At 40.8% G+C, this 18,106-nt stretch overlaps 3 protein-coding genes and 1 non-coding gene across 7 annotated transcripts; all 4 read right to left on the reverse strand.

Moving 5' to 3' along the window:
• Positions 1-200: 200 nt before the first annotated feature.
• LOC131319892 (heavy metal-associated isoprenylated plant protein 9) lies at positions 201-2,689 on the reverse strand. 2 transcript variants are annotated; one of them, XM_058350325.1, is made up of 6 exons: positions 2,393-2,689; positions 1,727-1,886; positions 1,438-1,610; positions 1,205-1,295; positions 479-754; positions 201-445 (listed from the first exon to the last, which is right to left on the reverse strand). In XM_058350325.1, exons 1-6 carry the CDS (start codon positions 2,411-2,413, stop codon positions 285-287), a joined length of 882 nt encoding a protein of 293 aa, XP_058206308.1. In that variant the 5' UTR covers positions 2,414-2,689; the 3' UTR covers positions 201-284. The 2 variants fall into 2 exon arrangements, with proteins under 2 accessions (XP_058206308.1, XP_058206307.1); XM_058350324.1 differs by having other exon boundaries at positions 201-754.
• A 3,639-nt stretch (positions 2,690-6,328) lies between these two features.
• Positions 6,329-11,336, reverse strand: LOC131319893 (IAA-amino acid hydrolase ILR1-like 3). Of its 2 annotated transcripts, none has more exons than XM_058350327.1 (5): positions 10,908-11,336; positions 10,103-10,228; positions 8,348-8,662; positions 7,901-8,029; positions 6,329-6,912 (listed from the first exon to the last, which is right to left on the reverse strand). In XM_058350327.1, the coding sequence occupies exons 1-5, from the start codon at positions 11,253-11,255 to the stop codon at positions 6,532-6,534; spliced, it is 1,299 nt and encodes a 432-aa protein (XP_058206310.1). In that variant the 5' UTR covers positions 11,256-11,336; the 3' UTR covers positions 6,329-6,531. The 2 variants fall into 2 exon arrangements, with proteins under 2 accessions (XP_058206310.1, XP_058206309.1); XM_058350326.1 differs by having other exon boundaries at positions 7,901-8,006; positions 8,316-8,662.
• On the reverse strand, positions 9,928-10,032 carry LOC131321507 (small nucleolar RNA snoR100). The gene has a single exon (XR_009198547.1). It is a non-coding gene; the product is annotated as a small nucleolar RNA snoR100 (small nucleolar RNA).
• Positions 11,337-13,183: 1,847 nt separating the features above from the next.
• LOC131319895 (NAC domain-containing protein 91-like) lies at positions 13,184-17,575 on the reverse strand. Of its 2 annotated transcripts, none has more exons than XM_058350328.1 (5): positions 17,042-17,575; positions 16,116-16,399; positions 14,234-14,890; positions 13,650-14,003; positions 13,184-13,555 (listed from the first exon to the last, which is right to left on the reverse strand). In XM_058350328.1, the coding sequence occupies exons 1-5, from the start codon at positions 17,223-17,225 to the stop codon at positions 13,373-13,375; spliced, it is 1,662 nt and encodes a 553-aa protein (XP_058206311.1). In that variant the 5' UTR covers positions 17,226-17,575; the 3' UTR covers positions 13,184-13,372. The 2 variants fall into 2 exon arrangements, with proteins under 2 accessions (XP_058206311.1, XP_058206312.1); XM_058350329.1 differs by having other exon boundaries at positions 13,650-13,994; positions 17,042-17,480.
• Between the last annotated feature and the right edge of the window lie 531 nt (positions 17,576-18,106).

Below are 18,106 nucleotides of genomic sequence, written 5' to 3' on the forward strand. Positions count from 1 at the left end.
TTACTTTTTTTCCGCGGGGTACGTTCTTGTTTTGTGTTTGAGCGGAACCACGTATATCTTTGTGTTCTTATTTATCGCTTGTAAATTTGTTATATTCTCAATTTCGTATTCGGCACAATACTAGCTCTAAAGATAGCCGCCCCCGTATCCATCTTGCGTATAATCGCCATAATTACAGGATTATATATACGTACACATAATTAAGACAGGACAATTATTTTTCTTATTACTATAGCCTAATTATCATGCATGGAACCATGATCAAAGTTGTACAGATTTCAAATTCACGTAATGCAACAGGCATTCGGGTTTTCGTCCGAAAACAGCTGGGGTGGTGGGATTCTCTCCATAACGTAAAGGGGCTGGTAATAGTACATCATTCTTTGCATGGCTTGTTCATCACCAGGAACAACATTCATGATGTTCTGCTCGTCCCCAGCTGCTTCTTTCTTCGCCTGATCTTCTTCTTTCCCAGTACTGTTCTCGTTCTCGCCGGCGCCGCCTTCTTTCTTCTCTTCGCCTGGTGGCTTCTCGCCGCCCTCTCCTTCCTCCTTCTTCTCTTCTGGTTTGGGTTCTTCGGCCGGCTTCTCGGCTTCCTTCTTCTCTTCGGGCTTTGGTTCGGGCTCGGTCTGTGGGACGATTTTGGCTTGCTTTTTGGTGCGCCTGTAAACGTATTCCACCAGCTTATCTGCGTCCATTGTGCCGGTCACGGTCACTTTCATTGAGCTCAACTCTGTTGTTGCACTTGTTACCCCTGCAATCCAACCCAAACAAGCTTAATTTACTCATCCAATTCAGTTCAAATATTCTCCAGCTTATATTATAGGAAAATTATTCAGTTCTCTCCTACCCTACGTTAGTGTGGTCCCTATTACAGAATATATGAATTCCAAAAATAAAAATGGTGTGCCTTGTCATTTTTGCCTTTTGGATGGGATTTTTGTTTATGAAAATCTTTCCTAAAGCAACAGGAAAAATTTGAAGTGGCCAAGTACCAACCAGTCATGACTTCAAGGGCGTGGATTAGTTAAAGTGCGTGCAAGCTGGTTCGAACTTTTGATTATTAAAAAAAAATACACTAACGTGTACCTCTATTACTATAACCATATAAAAAGCACCGGACCAAATAAACGAACAGTCATCTCCATCGAAAAGAAAAAAAAAATTTAACCAGATAATCTTGAAAATAAAGAAAAGCTATTACCTCCCATCTTGAGTATCTTTCTCTTAAGTTGCTCAGCACAAGCCTCACAGTGCATGTTGACATTAAGTTCAACGGTGGTCAATCCACTAACCTGAACCAACAAAGGTACTTGAGATCATCACAAAATCAAGAAGTTGAGAGCAATTCAGAAATTGAATAACAATGGCGCGTTTTGTTTTCATTAGAAATCGGTTGGTACGTTATAGCTAGTTGAGGTGCGCGTAGGTTGGTACCTGTGAATTAACGACTTCGGGGAGAGGTTCACCCTCGGACGCAGGCAATGGGGACAGTACTCTTGCTCTTCTCTTTGTTTTCTTCATTATCTTTGCGCATACGGCTTGTGGCTCAACCACCCCTTTGATTGTAACTTGGTTTTGTGACATATCAATCTCCACCCCCTCAACTCCTGTAAATTACCCACAACCCTGTTTCAGTCCCCTGTTCCCACACATACAAAGATATGTACACAGAGAGAGAGAGAGAGAGAGAGAGAGAGAGAGAGAGAGAGAGAGAGAGTAGTACCTTTTATGTTCAAGATGGACCTCTCAATCTTCTTGGCACAACCCAGGCAATGCAAGTCTACAAACAACACGAAAGGCGACGGCGGCTTTGGCTCTTCTTTCTTCTCCTCTGTTTTCTCTGTTTTCTTTTCCTCTGGCTTGGTTTCTGCCTTAGCTTGTTCCTGTGCATCCAGTACCATACATAATCTTAATCAAATAAACCAAACAAGATGTCAAGAGTGTCACAACACCATTCCCCCTCCTGCAGCCAAAGTGATAGCGGCTGTAGCATCCACTGGTAATGTGTGTGAAAAGGGTAAGCTTTCTATGTGGATAGGACGTATCAACACCTTTTGCATATTTGAAATGAAAAGACAAAAGATAAAAATAATATTGTGTTGGGTCCTGAGGACCAAGATGGCTGAAGATCAAAGCCTAAATGTGCTTGGGGTTCATCATCAAAGCCAGGGCAATAACGATGAAGGAATTTTAGTGCTGATGTAGCTAACAGCCACCTTCATAGTCGATTCATTAGGGGCGTCACCTTCTACCCAACTAGTGGAAGTATCCACCATTTTATTTATTTGTTAAGCCTCACTGCTAACCATGAAATTTCACATATCGCGACATAAAAACATCTTAATCATACCATTGAAGAAACATAAAAATGCTGAATTTTGGGAATTACCTGTTTAGCTTCCGCACCCATATTGGCTCCGGTAGTTACAAAATACTACAAAGCAAAGGGACAAGTTTTGAAAAATGGAAGCAAATAAGAGCTAGAGGTAGGAGAGGAGGAGGCTTGATAAAAAGCAGTGATTGATTTATAAAGGGGAGCACGATTGTATGGGGTGATAATTATGCTATAAAGTGAACTCTGTGATTGAACAGAGCACATGCAGGGCAACTAACCATACTTAAATTCTTCTTTCTTTGAGTTGTGTTTGAGAGATAAGAGAGAGAAAGAGGAGGAGGGGGAAAAACTAAGGAGAGGATGTGCAGATTTATAGTGGGAACACTGGGAAAAGGTGAGTGTTGATGACGTCGAGAGAGAATCAAATTTGGTACTACCACAATTTTTTATTATTTGGAGTTGGATCCTCTCGAGTCTAGATGGTTTAGCATGAAATCTAGGTCGTCCATCCAGACAGGCAATCAATGATTTGGATTTGTTGATAGTATTTTACCGGTAAGGTTAGTAAGATAAGATACCGTCGGTAAGCTTAACCATTGCATATCGAGGTGGGTGATCAAGATTTAAACTAGGTCCACACTACATAAATTTTTTAGAATTGGGGCCTCCTGAAAATTGATACTATTGTAGAACCGTTTTTTTTCATGAGGGTGAGCTAACCAACTAGGGCTACCTCAGTTGGGCAGGACTCTTGCATCTCACAAGGAGGTCAGGAGTTCGAATCTCTCCATCGCGTATGGGTGTTATTCGGTGTTATTCTCTTAGAGAAGACTTTTAGTAATTACAGAAACAACAATGCTACGTACACTCCTACCGACCACTTCCCGATAACACGTCTCTTACATATGTGTCGGGGAGTCGGTAAGAGTGTACGTAGCATTGTTGATGAACAATATTGTCATCGTCATCATTTTCTAAAGTAGTACCTTTTGACAAATTCATCAACTTTCTGTGCAGATCAGTCGGCAACAAAAGCAGCATTTATCTCTACTTTTCATTCCCTTTTTCTGTTGTTCTTCATTCTCCAGAACCTGAGATCAGGTATGGAGAATAAATCAACGAAGCTTTGGAATAGGGACGCGAAACGAGCGCGTTTTTGCGTGTAAAGAAGCAGCCGGGTACCAGAAAAGTTGGTGTCAACGTCCGTTGCTGCATCCCTTTCATGTACTACCAAAGTTCTTTCATCTTCATTTTCTTTCACGCCAATTTTCCCTCTGGACACTCTTCTCTGAATTACATCGATGTTCATCGTTAGAGATCGGATCGTGTTATTGTCAATTTAGTCCTAGTCCCTTCAACATGTTTGTGGATGTGGAGAGTGTTGCAAGTGGGTGTGTTTGGAATGTAAAAAGGAAAGCTGAGCCGCACCACCGCCTCCTTTTGTAGACTCTGCTAACCAACATCCACCGGGAGTGGAATTTGGTAAGGCGATGTGCATGTGAATGTGGCATGTGTAGATGAGGACGAGGGTCTCTAATTTGTTAGGCAATTATATGATTGGTCATGAATGGTACAAGATTACCAATTAAAACTTGGTCACACACAGAGCAAGTACACCATTTTTAGTTTTTATTTTTTGTATTATTTGCTGAAAATAAGATGGCCATTGTCTCTTTTAAGTAACACAAATTGAGAATATGAAGGTCAAGCATGTTGCAACCCAAAAAGACAAGGATCGTCATGGTCACAAGCATGAAACTAAAAGGACCACTAATATAGTTTGCCCAATTTCACTTTCCTTGTAAACTCTCTCTCTCTCTCTCTCTCTCTCTCTCTCTCTCTCTCTCTCTCTCTCATATGGAGTCCAAACTGGTACAACATAGTTTTCCCTACTTCTGATATATGTAAACATCAAACCTCACCCAAACTGTGCAATAACTACATGGCTATATATTGAAGTGTTTCACATCCAAACCAAACAAACCCTTGGAATAGAAAATCCGAACCTCATTCTTCCTAGCTAGATTTGTTATTTACTCTATGATAAAATAAAAAATCATTGAATGAAAAAGGTTAGTATTTTGTGACCACACAAAAAGACTAAGCCTACCTTCCCCTAGGTAGTTTTTATGGGTGGATGTGACTCAGCATGGGATACCAGTACACCACCACAACTCCAAAGGTTTGGCTCTGAGATGTCAAGTTTAGGGGAATGCCAAACATGACTCTACCCACCCAAAAAAGAGAGCATCCCCAAGTAGATTTCACGTTAGGTTGGACCTCTTTCAGAAAGTAAATATACGGAGTACATAACTTTAAAACACAGTTGTGTCCAGAGCTATTGGATGCACATGAATTCACATACATCCAACGACTTTGGACACAGTTGCGTTCGGATTTATGTTTCTCAAATTTTTTGATTAATTATATTCACCGTTTCGGAAACTGTCTTTCCTTAGGCTGAGGTTGATTAAGCAATTTTCAATTAGGTGGTGGTCAGCAGCACCTGGACAGTTGCTTTGTCTTTTTTTTTTTTTTTTTTTTTTGTCAAAGGAATCCAATCTTCGATCAAAAAAGCAAAACCATATATCCTCATCACAACCACCCAGTTGATAAAAAAAAAATTTAACAACCACCCATTATTAATGATAGCTAATTCATAATTAAATAAAACTCAAACTTTTTCTTCAACTAACTCAACTTGCATGATTTCACTATTAATGATTGCTAATTAAAGTCCTTACCTAATTACTAACCAGTTTGGAATGAGGAGAAGATTACGGTGGCATTGTAGCCAGAAGCTCATTTAAAAACAAAACTGTTCACAACAGCCAATCAAGAAGGACCACGTTAGTCCTTAAGAGCAAATGATTTCGTTTTGTCAAAATGACTTTGCCAAAGCTATTTTTTATGATGTGTTACAGCATCAAGGAAGTATAAGTATATTGCACATGCACAATTTTGGTGATATTATGGCCCACTCTCATATCAAGACGATTGAATTAAACCCATCTTACTTTTCGATGCAAATCTATTCGGCCCGAATGATGTGACAGATTTGACAAAATCAAAGTTGCTGCCAAATTTGACATAAAAAATGACACGAACATTCTTGGCTTGTTACTTAGGAATACGGGCGGAAGCTGGAGCTACACTTTGTTTTTGTCAACTTTTAACTTTGATAGTCTAAATGACTCATGGGTAAACTTGCTCTCGGTAGACTCTAGCTAATTTTTTTGCCCCAACATAAAACCTTACCTAATGCGATCACCTCTTCTCCATTCTCTCTCTGATTCCCCCGTGACTTCGACGAGAGAGAGAATCTCTCTCTCTAATTCCGCCATGACTTCGGGATGAGAGAGAAAGAGAGGAGGAGGCACCGGCGGAGGCATTTTTCAAACATGAGGTTACTACACTATTCATCATGGAATTCGACTCCGACATGCATATAGGAAGGAACGGGGCAGGTGTTTGGACTACAAACATTAGCTTTCAAGCTTTTGCTGCTAATGCAATGCATGGTATGGAGTGGGCATGGCAAAACTGGGACCCCATATATTTTCTTGTCCCTAACAAGTGATATTTCAACACCATGTAATGGTCTGCTAATGTCTGTACTGAAATCAGCAATGGTGATGCCAAAAGATACTAGTTGTCCCACAAAAAAGGGTAGCCCTTGAGTTTTCTTTTAGGCAGCTCAAAGAAAAAGGGTCCCACAAATGAGACTAGGGAAACTCAAGAATATATGAATCATTGTCACACACAACAGAAGACCCAAACATTAGCATGACCCATATTCCTGCCAATAATCCAGCTAAACTAATATTCCTGAATTTCCACTAACGTAAGGCGGGACTTGCAGGTCACAACAAAACCACATCTAGGCAATTGCTAATACCCAAAAATTGCAGATTCAAGAATGAAGGTCCATAACACAGTACAGAGCTATGAGAACTGATAGTCTTAGCTCTTACAATTCAGACAAAGATGAAGAGAGAAGGTACTTGAATATATTGCTTAACAATGCGACGGTACATTGTGAAACCATTAAGCCTGCACTAACTTCGCGTACATCTCAACCTACCAATGTGCACAACAAATTTCTTTTCATTTTATTAACATACTGAAGTTGAAGTCATGGTAGTATCATATCTTAAGTAATTGCCCGTGTCGACCTTCGATTCATTAAATCATTACAGCAATATAGATTCTTGGTGGTCATTTATGTACGTCTCAGCAAGAGCAGCGTGTAATGCTGCCCCAATCGGAAGGACATCCTCATCGAGAAAAAAGTGAGGAGAGTGCGGGGAGTGAACGGAACCCACCTTCTCGTTCCTTATCCCGATACTAAACATGACTCCAGGAATCAATTCTTGGTAGAAGGCGAAGTCCTCACCCGCCATCACCTTGTCGCCCACCTTGACGTTCTCAGGACCCAACACGAGTCCGCCAGTCCTCTTCACATGCTGATGCAAGCCCTCATCATTCACACAAGCCGGATATGGCGGATGTTCTTCTCTGTCCATCTTGATATGCGCAATGCATCTGTGTACAGCTGCTTGTCCTTCGATAACCTGCAAGCTCCAGAGGTGGGAGTGATTTTAGAATGAATCAGCTCTAATCTATTCACTTTACCTTCTGTAAAAGATAAAGTTATAACCCTTGGTGGTTTATATCGAGAGGGCTATTCACGCAATTGTTAGATGTGTAAACACGGCCTCGTTTGGTTGTGGACTTCAGAATCAATTTGATGAACACTTGTAAGAAAACTATTTTGAGAACACACACACTCATCATTTCCAAATCTTATCCGTGTTCGAGCATAAATATTACTGTTAGAGAATATGAAAACATATTCTTCTTCTTCTTAAAAAAAAAGGGTTATTTTCCTTAAAAATTTACCCCCAAAAAAGTGTCAAAAGCCATCAACCCCGAAATTGCTAGAGAGCAAAAGAAGGTTGATAGATGTCAAAAGAACCCCAAAAGATCTATCAACTCGATCAAGATACCTTAACAAGGTTTACAGTTTCAGACAAGTATGCAAGGTTTCCCATACAAAATTCATATTATTGGTGGTTACTTCACTAATCACTTATCCAAACTAATCCGAGCGGGCGAGCCTTGAATCCCAATCATGTGAGAGCACTACAGGAGGTCAATGATTCAAAAGCAACAGATATTCACTCAGATGTTCAATCGAACACCTTGCCTACCAACTGATGCTTTATTAAGTACAAAAGCAAGCCAGGTGTTCACTTGACCATTCAAGAAAACACCTTACCTATCGCCAGATGGTATGAACTATGAGCAACAAAGTAATGAAATCGGGAGACAATTGCAGTAGAGGAAGGGGAAGAAATTTGGTTACATTTAATGAAACACCTTCCCCAGCACCTGGATTCTTCCGAAGGAATCCAGACGTTTCGTGTTTGTTTACGCTGGCTTACCAAAAAAAAAAGTATGCAAGGTATTTCTCTTCCACTACATGTAGGAAACCAACATAGAATAAAACTCAAGGCATCCAAAACATTCAAAAAATCAAGTTTACAGGCTAGGGAATACCTCTTTCACTCTATGTCGCAGTTGGTGCAAGCCTTCCGTTGTAAGACTCCTTAAAGTACCCCCTAGCTCAACATATGGGGGAATTACATTCAATGCCGTCCCACCTCTGACATAAGTAACAGATATCACCTTCAGCAAAAACCCTAGTATCAGCTCTGTATAGCAGTATTGGAAATCCTAAAATTATATCAACCAACTGCATCTCCATTTCTCAAAAACCTAAAAAATACCCAGACAGAGGTAGAGAAACTTCTTTTGAAAGTTGTAGGGTACTACAAAAATATAGTTTGCAACAACTTTTTACAGATAATCAATGTCCAAGATGCAAAGTTGTTGAGAATTTTCCGGGAAAGTTATAGGTCAGGAGCTGGAGACAATTGAGTATGACAAAGCAAGACTCAAACCACAACATTACATGGAAAAGAAAGATAGGTTAGAGGGACACACTTGACTTTCGAGGGGATCTACTTCTCTCGAGATGAGCTGTTGCAATGCCAAAATTGCTAAAGATGCGGCAAGTATTGGGTCCACACTAATGTGAGGTGCTGCAGCATGCCCACCTTTTCCTTCTATTCTTGCTTCAAAGACTGATGCAGCAGCCAGTACAGGCCCAGAAACAGTGGCTATGATTCCTGTGGGTGTTGTAGCATCAATGTGCATCCCAAATATCGCTTCAGCATCACCAAGAGCACCTTCCTTTATCATGTGAGATGCACCGGCACCTCCCTCCTCAGCAGGTTGGAAAAGAAGTCTGACAGTTCCCTTTTTGGAGTCAAACAAATTACACAAAGTAAAATTGAGATGTAGAGGTAGATATTCTTTGGACAATGGAGTAATGAGTCAATTGCAGAATTGATCTAGTCAAGCCAAAGAAACACATTCATTGGGAGCAGTTCAAAAAAAAAGTGTGACATGAACAGCGTTCAAAACATGATCGAATCCAAAACTGATCAAGTGAAAATGAAAATCCACCAGAATAAGAAAGAAAAGGAATTAATGCAATCGCAAACAAAGACAAGTTATGGAAATAGTATGACTGCCCAAGTACTGCAACTGACACAAGTTTAAACCATGGAAATCCACCAAGGGTTACAGTTTTACATTAAACTACCAAGACAGACTACTTGGTAGGGATGCAGCCACGTAATCACATGACAAATCAAAAACTCAGTCATGCAAACTAGCTAAATGAAATTGTTCTATACAATTTACACATAACTCAGGTAGAAGTAGAACTTACCATTCCAACTATCAGATATACTGAGATGGCATGCTACCGTTCTTGCAGCAGTTAACTCACATCATATGCAAATATGCATTCAGATCTTAATGCAAAAGGGGAGGAAAATATGTGCATTCCTGCAATTGAAACCTACCATGCATTATCAGCATCCAAATGAATGCTATTACATTCTGATTTGGAGGCCCAACTACTTATTCTGATCTGTGCATGCTCTAGCCTAAAATCTTTCTTTGGCATTAAATTAAGGGAATCCGGTGAATGCACATAGCGACATTACCGGTGATCACATGGCGTGAGCAGTGGGAGCGATAAAACTATCAGTTCTTTAATTTCATAAGATCACCTAAAATGGTGATTGAAGGAAGCTATTATAGTGCGAAGCAATTTGTGTGAGAGGGTCACAATTGCGGGAATTCTATCGATTCAGAGTTCATTATGGCAGCTAGAATTCAAATAAATCAACACTTCATCAACTTCTAGAGTCTTTCACTCCGAGGGAGATGAATTCCAATCCTCCTAGATGATTTATTGATTCATATATTTCTACTGTGAGGGACTGACAGATCCCTTCAAACCCTCAAGGACAATGATAATAATAATACAACAAGAACAACAGTAGCAACGGAACCCATCTAGTCCCCAATCTTTGGGGATATTGGCGGAGGAGGATTGGAGACAAACCTAACCTTTGGCAATATATGCACAAGGTGGCTGCTTTCAAAAATACCACTGAAATAGTGGCCCCCCTATACCTCCGAGAACTGAGAAGCTAAAGGGGCATGGACGTTTTGCTGTAAAATCATGCCCCCAAATTAAAGCCGAAAGGCATCAGAGAGGGCAAGCCTAGGGACCCAAATCAATTTATGTGCAACTTATGAGAAATTGATAACAACAACAACAACAACAACAACAAGAAGTTCAGCTCGTTATTGTATTTTTTGTAATAACTTCAAACTTACCTTAAGACTATATTTCCTTTCATTGAGCAACTTAGCAGCACCAAGCAACATAGTTGTGTGAGCATCGTGTCCGCACCCATGCATTTTCCCATCTATTTTGCTCCTATGCTCCCACTCAACTAGCTCCTAAAAACACTCAAAAACCACAATCAGAAGAAACCATTCCAACACATATAAGAGCAAGTCCATTCGTTGGTGTCAAAATAAACAGTAAGCAATGTTCTAAAAGTTGCTAGTCAGGTGGTCAGCCACCTTCGAGTGATTAATCGGATTAATCGGCAATTACTCAGTGCATATTAATTAGTAATCGGCAATTAATCATTAGTCAGACCTAATCAGATAGACCCTGCTAGCAATTAATCACCGATTAATTCCTTGTTTTAGAACACTGACATTAAGCAAAGCCATTTTTTAGCTGGCTAGAGTCTCATTTTACCCACGGGAAAAAAAATGATAGGTTTTGCTCCACCAATGCTACCATTTTGGCATAACCACATTTCTTTTTCCTTTGCAAGGTGACGTGTGGCAAGTTTGGCAATTGTCAAATTCGGCTACAAGAATAGTATTGCAAAAATTTGGCACACAGGTGGGAGAGATTTGTGTCATTCTTGATGCCAAATTTCGACTTTTGGAGGGGCATTTGGCACGGAGGTGGACTTACCCCAGCAGGAATTCCGGGTCCTTTCTAATTGGGAGCCCGCAAGTGGCGTGGGATTGGTCCCCCGATTAGTCAAGTTACGCTTTTTTGCTGGCCCGGACACATAAGTTATTTAAGAAAAAAGGAACTGCGGGTGAATCAAATTACCTGCAAAGGAAGGGCGTCCATGTCGGCACGAAGAGCAACAACAGGGCGAGACCCGGAGCCAATTTGAGCCACCAAACCGGTTCTGGCAAGTGGGTAAGTGTAAGAGATGCCGAGCCTGTCGAGTTCTTGACGAACGAGGGCACTGGTGTTGTGTTCCTCGAACCGGAGTTCTGGGTTCTCGTGGATTTCCCTTCTTATTGAGACTAGCCAATCTTTATCCCTTTTGGCCGAGCTGAGAATCGATTTGAAGTAGCTCTCGTCGTAGCTGTCCTGAATTGCGCGAAGGGCAGTAACCCAAAGCAGCAAAATTGTCAACACATAGACCACCAAAGAAACACCCATGGCCATATCTTTCCTTTGACAAAACCCAGAGTGAAAAACCGAGGGGGGTTTGATGAAATCAAGTGGAAAGTAGCTCAGGGAATGGTACGAACAAAAACAATCACAGTACTGTACGGAGTTCACCAACCATGATTGTAGTGGGCCGAACCGGAGTTCTCCTATTTGGGCCTACCATAAGAGCAAGCCCAAGGCGTTGGGCGTTGTGGCCTAACACGTATAAACTCGAGTCCGTGGAATTGCGGGGGGGGGGGGGGGGGGCGGGGTCGGGTCGGGTGAGGTCTGGCCCAAGCATAGACGGAGGAGGGTCCGCGTGAATACTGGAGGGTTAGTTCGGTCACATACCATTTCGGGTGCGCGGTCAGTGCGTCATGCATGACGTCATTCCAAGAAGCAGTTAAGTCATGTGTCTAGCACAGACTTACTTGGATTTTAATAAGTCAAGTCATCCTATGTAAAGTACAATTACAAAATCCAAAAGAGGTATGCCATTACTATTCAAACACAAGAATGAGAGGTATGCCATTCTATTCAAACACAAGAGTTTTATGCGACTTAAGTATCGGAAGGCACTCCAGCTAACTATGGCCGTGGTATTCTGTCTTGCAAACCAAGGTTAGGAAAGACTGAACTCAGTCCAGATGCGAAGGAGAACCAGATAAACACAACAAAAACGTATGACGAATACATACGATACATGTGCTTATAGGTTATTCTACCAATTTGTTATCTCGAGCACCACACAATCATTTTAAAAGATTCCACTGCATTTATGTTAGGGTCAAAGCAAGGGCCTCTCCACATGTTACGGAGACAAAAAAAAAAAAAAACATATGTTTAGTTTCACTAAACGTCTATTAAGACTTGAACAGTTGAACCCAAGTGAATTTGCGGTGCTGATAGTATTTTATTTTGACTCCCCCAAAGCTGCACTAATGCGATTTATCATGCTCAAAAATCGTTTCCACATGTTTATCCCAGATATTGCTTTATTTTTTAGAAATGATTTTATTTCGCACTCCCATTTTGGCCCTCTCTTCCTTGTATTTTTATTCGTGTGAAATTACTAAACTATCCTTACCTCTTGAGTCACTTTTTCAATATGAAGAGCAAGCCGTGTCACTTTTTTAAAATAAAGATTTCTAAAAATCTTATAGTAGATAAATATTGCAAAAGATTACGTACACATATACACCGAAGTATCCCGAAAAAAAAAATTTATTTGAAAGGCATATACCTATAATCTACTAAACATAATAGAAGCACGAACGGGTCCAACATATAACTAACCAGGTGGAGAGAGATCCGTCTCCTGATTATCCAACTTGACTTGTTCCAATGGAATGGCCTGGCCACTTGTAGAAAAATACGAAAAATTCTAAAATGACATTCATCAGTCACAGATGAGTCTATTTGATTTTGAAGAAACTTCACTGTCATGTCTGCTTCTATAACAGACGGTGCTACACGGAGTTAATATAAAGGGACGAAACTTCACCCTTAAGATATCTCGCACGTTAACATCGACATCAACGGACAAGACACTGGAGTAATTCAAATGAAGCCTTCCCCGGTTACTACTACTTCACTGATTTCTATTCTCTCATTTCCTTGCTTCTCCCTCCCTCCAAGGCTCCAACCAACCCATTAGGCCGCCATCGCCCACCGCCACCCACCTCTTTTACCGTCGCCTAATCTCTCTCCCATTCATCTGTCCTCTCCTCCACCCTTTTGCCACCTACAACCACCAATCACCGCCCTTCAACGCTGCAAGACCCGAGCAGCTTTAAACTTGCATAACTTAATTACGCTCTCGAACCGCTAAGTCATTAACTTCAAAGTTATAAGCAACTCAAACATTACGTAGACACGGAAAAAAACTTCTCAGCTACACGTACAAGAACAATCACGTTCCAAAAGATGGATAGATATCCGAGTGTTCGTAAGAGACTGTTATCTGCATATAAATCTCTATTGTACAAAGGGAGAAGATTTACATAAACATACCATAGTTAAAAAGATCAATATTAACATAATGTGAATAAACGTCTCAATCCATCTTTATCCTAATCACCGGCTAAACGTTAACTAGACTCAATCACACACTGAAAAAGGGCCTCTCCTCTCTAATCAACTTCAACCTTAAGGTACTTCCGCAGGCTCAAAACGACAATGGACAACCCCACAACCACGAGCAGCATGAACATAGATGAGGAAATCCAGAACAATGCACCACGTGATGGGACATGAGTTTTTGATTTCATCTTCAACTGTGATAGGGAAGCATCCTGTTCAATCTCTTCTTCAGCCTGCAAATGCCATTGAAGGGTTCACAAAATGACTAGAGGCATTAATATTATTGAATACTTAGTAGATAGGCTTCACTGACAAACTTCTTCTCACCTTAGCTACAATTGGTGTTTTTGCTTCAGAGTTCTCTTCTTTGTAGCTCAAATCTCCGAAATCGCCACAGGAAACTGGCCCAACCTGGAGTTTCTTCTGCAATCTGATCCTTCTTGGTGCAGTTCCCTGCCACCCCGAATTTGCATTACTAGGTTGATTTTGATGTTCCCGAGCCCTGATCCTGATTCCGGTTCCAAAGATATCATCATTGCCAGCAGCAATGGTATTAATGCTTGGTTCTTCAGGACTGTCGGGGAAATAGCATTGGCCAACCATCTCATTTTGCAGCATAACAGAACCTTCGGAGCCAATTCCGGAAGTTCTATAAGCTCTTACAGATACAGCCTGCACAACCTGCACAGAATTCCAAATCAAAATAAAACTGGGGGTGAAAGAGGGCAACTTACAGAATAAAGGTAACAAAAAAATCGAAATAATAAATTGCATAGAAATAGGAAATAGAAAATTGATTAAATATGCAAGCACCCACAAATTGAAGTCATATCACGTGAATCACAGACCAAAACTTCCAAACAACAGACTTGCAAAAATCATAATGCATAAATTGCATAATGTGGTTATACCTGTGACTGGGGCTGGGCCACTTCTGCATCCGACCCACTGCAAGATCCAGTGTCGTTAGCCATCACGTAATTATAATGAGGTTGCCCGCTTCCTAAAGCAATACTGCTTGCGGAAGGAATATTCTTGCAACTCCCAGGATCTTCATAGGAATTATCACCCAGGGCTGAATCCAAGAAATCTACAACATTATCATGTTCATTTGTACCATATTGAAACTGCACCCCATTGTGGTTATTCCCCATGTCACTACCGAAGATGCCATGCATGTTATATGAAGATCCAAGTTCCATGCGATGCATGTGCACCGGCGAGAAGATTTTGCCATTGGCATCCTGTGCTTCTGGATTAGGGTCACAAAATTGACTCAACAATTGTTCTAGCTCGAAATCCGGCTGAAGACCACCATTGGGCCATTCATGAGTCAAAAAAGCATCAAGAGATGTTCTGTCAGAATTATCAGCGAGGCAACTCTCACTGCTAGGAGAGAGCTTTTCAGCTAGGGCGCTCGTACTGGGAGTTACTGGTTCTGATTGCATATCATCAGCAGTTGATTTAATAGTGACAGGAGAAGAAAAATCTTCTCCAACATCATCATCCTGATTACCCTCCAGCTTCTCATCGTGCTTCTTGATTAGCTTGCAAAGGACAAAGGATCCCTGAAGAGTGAAGGAAAAAAGAGTCTTATTGGGGATGTTTATGAATACCAAATTTAGAACATATGAAGCAAAAATACATCGGATCTCCAAAACTACAAGGAAAGCACTCATCTGACAAAAATAACAAGTTGAACCAAACCACAGGGTTGAAAGAAAGGAGGAAGCTGACATATTACGTTTGACCATGGCAAATATTGTTCCTATAGACCATGGCAAATATGGATAACAATTTCTCGTCATCATATACATGGTATGCAGTCCAAGGAAAACCTTCCCAAGTCATAATCCATGGAAACAATAAATCAAACCTGAGAAGGCTCCGACATGTTTTGCTGGAAACCAAAATTATAGCACAAAAGCAGCACCCATCTACCTAATTCTGAAAAAATACAAGAAACTCCTAACATAGATGACAGAGTTCAGATAACTGGTCCATGCTGTACCTTGTTCAGAGCTCACAGTGAAATTTGCATTCTACTGTGTCCTAAGCAGCCCGAGGAACAAACTCATTTTATCTTATTTAAATAAAGAAATACAGTTTAATTGCTCTAATTTCTCTGAGATAGCTTGATAAAAGACGTTTAGGAGATCTAAAAAATACTACCTCAATTCAAACTAAATCTGGTCAACATAGAAAACTCCTCATGCTAAAACTACAAAGTTCAGAAGCCGTAAGAAGCACATTGTACTTACCCATTTACACAAACATGTCCAAACACACAACACCAATCAATTACTGCAACACACACTCAATATCTCAAACATGACCAGAAGTCATAAATGTCAATTACACACAAGCCAAGACAATGCACAGCTACCAATCAACCCCACTTGGTAAACCAAACATGAGGAAATTCCCATAAATCAGATCAACAAACAAAGCTCACTTACAATTGGGTAGAAAAATAAAGACAGAAAAGCAGATAAAAAACTGAACCTGTTGGCGTCAAGCTACAAGCTTAAGTTCAGAAGCCACAGGAAACACACTCTACCTACCCATTTCCATCAACACGTACAAACACACCCCACCAATCCTATTACCGGAACCAATCCCCATTTGAACACACAATTTTAGAACACAGCAAGAAGTCACAACTACAAATTAACCCCAATTGGCAAAACAAACATGACACATGAGGAAATTTCGACGAATCAAATCAACAAACAAAGCTCACTTACAAACTGGGTCCAAATTAAACACAGAAAAGCAGCTCAAAAACCGAACCTGTCCAGGTTGAGTGCCGTCAAGGTCCTTACTAGTCGCACGGTACTCATGTATAACCCAATTAGTCCTCTGCCCTTTAGGAGCACGCCCACTGTAGAACACCAAAGTCTTCTTCATCCCAATAGTATTTGCTTTCCGTCCAGACCTGATCGTCCTATCCTTGCCAGTTGCTTTCCAGTAACCGTTCTTCGTCGCCCTGTTCAATCGCTGCCCGTTCTGATACTTCCGATCTTTCGGACAGAAGAAGAACCACTCATCATCATTCGTCTCTACCAGAGACATATCTACAATCAGACGTCAAAAGAGGTTAACTGATTAGTACTAATTTCTGGCTCCAAAAGCGATCCAGTACCGAAAAGATTCGACCTTTACCTCCAATACACATACGTAACGCAACAAAATTTGAGATACACACGTGTAATACAACATTATGACTGTCTAATAGAAAACCCACAAATTCACGAAAAAAGAAACGGGAAAAGGAATTACGAGTTTTGTTGATATTGCAACAAAATTAGCGATATACACGAGTATTAACAATATCACGACTGTGTAATAGGAAACCCACAAAAAATAAATGGAAAATGAAATATGGGTTTTTGATGAGTACCTGGCAAATCTACAATCAGACGTAAAAAATAAAAATAAAATAAAAAGTGAACTAATTAGTACTGATTTCAAGCTCCAACAACGATCCAGTACCGAAAAAGATTCGATCTTTATCTCCAATATACATACATATCGCAACAAAAGTTGAGATACACAAATCTAGTACTATATTATGAATGTGTAATAGAAACCCACAAATTCAAGAAGAATAAAAGATTAAAAGGGAAAAGGAAATATGGGTTTTTGTTGATATCTCAAATACACGAGTAGTATACAATATCAAACCCACAAAATGAAAATGGGTTTTTGATGATTACCTGGCAGATCGTTCGGCTCATATTTACAGACGTCGACCTCACGGATGACACTGACGGCCTCCTCAATGCCGTTGATCTTGGATCGTAGGTAGTGATTTACGAGCTCTTCGTCGGTCGGTCGGAATCGGTACCCTACCGGAAGAGATCTCAGGGGCATGAGTTCTCTGAAGGGCATGACTTCCATTTTTAGAGAGAGAGAGAGATTATAAAAGATGAGAGGGAGAAAAGAGAGGGTAGTAGGATCTTTTTTAATTTATGTTTTTGATTGGGAGAATTCAAAACCCTAAGGAGGAAGGAAAGGGAATAAGAGAGAGAAGATTCAGAGATAATTCAGTGGGGTTTGGGCAGAAACATCAGCGAAAGTGAGGAGCGAGAGCTGAGAGAGAGAGAGAGAGAGAGGCAGGAGGAAAGTGGTGTATGCTGATTTGGAGCGAAGAGAGCGAAGAAACCTTAACCCGCGTTTTAACGCTGTGTATAGACCGCGTAGAGAGAGTAGAGGAGCGCACGAGTTGGTTTGCTTTGGAATCTCGAAACTGCCATTGACATGCCGAAGCCCTGAGTCACAATAATGGAAAAGATTTCAGTGCCCAGCGGGTACCACGTGATGTCTGCTTGCAAATTTGAACCGTTCATTTTATTTTTGAACGGCTCAAATTTGAAGAGAGAAAGTGTTGCGGTGAGAAAAAAGAGAAGATTTCAATCCAAACCCTCCAAAAGTATATCGGACAGTTCGAATGCGCCGAGCAGGTACCATGTGGGATATACCCGCTCGGCATTGAAAAATCCCTCCACAATAATATTCTCTCGTGCTGCCGCTCTCGCAAATTTTCCTAGGTTATTTTTCCCTTTCAAAAAACGCTTTCGGCTCGTGCTTCCGTTCATGCACGCAATCCTATGGGTGTTGGCTTCATCGAGCTGTTCATACTCGGCAATAGACCGCTCAATTTTCATCTTGACCGAACAAATTTCAAACCGTCTAGCTGAGGTGAAATATGAGACATCTATTGTCAAATATGAACAGCTCGGATATGACCAACATCGATGCTATCCCGACACCAAGGTCCC

Source organism: Rhododendron vialii, chromosome 3a (assembly GCF_030253575.1).
Source record: "Rhododendron vialii isolate Sample 1 chromosome 3a, ASM3025357v1".
NCBI classification, from domain to species: domain Eukaryota; kingdom Viridiplantae; phylum Streptophyta; class Magnoliopsida; order Ericales; family Ericaceae; genus Rhododendron; species Rhododendron vialii.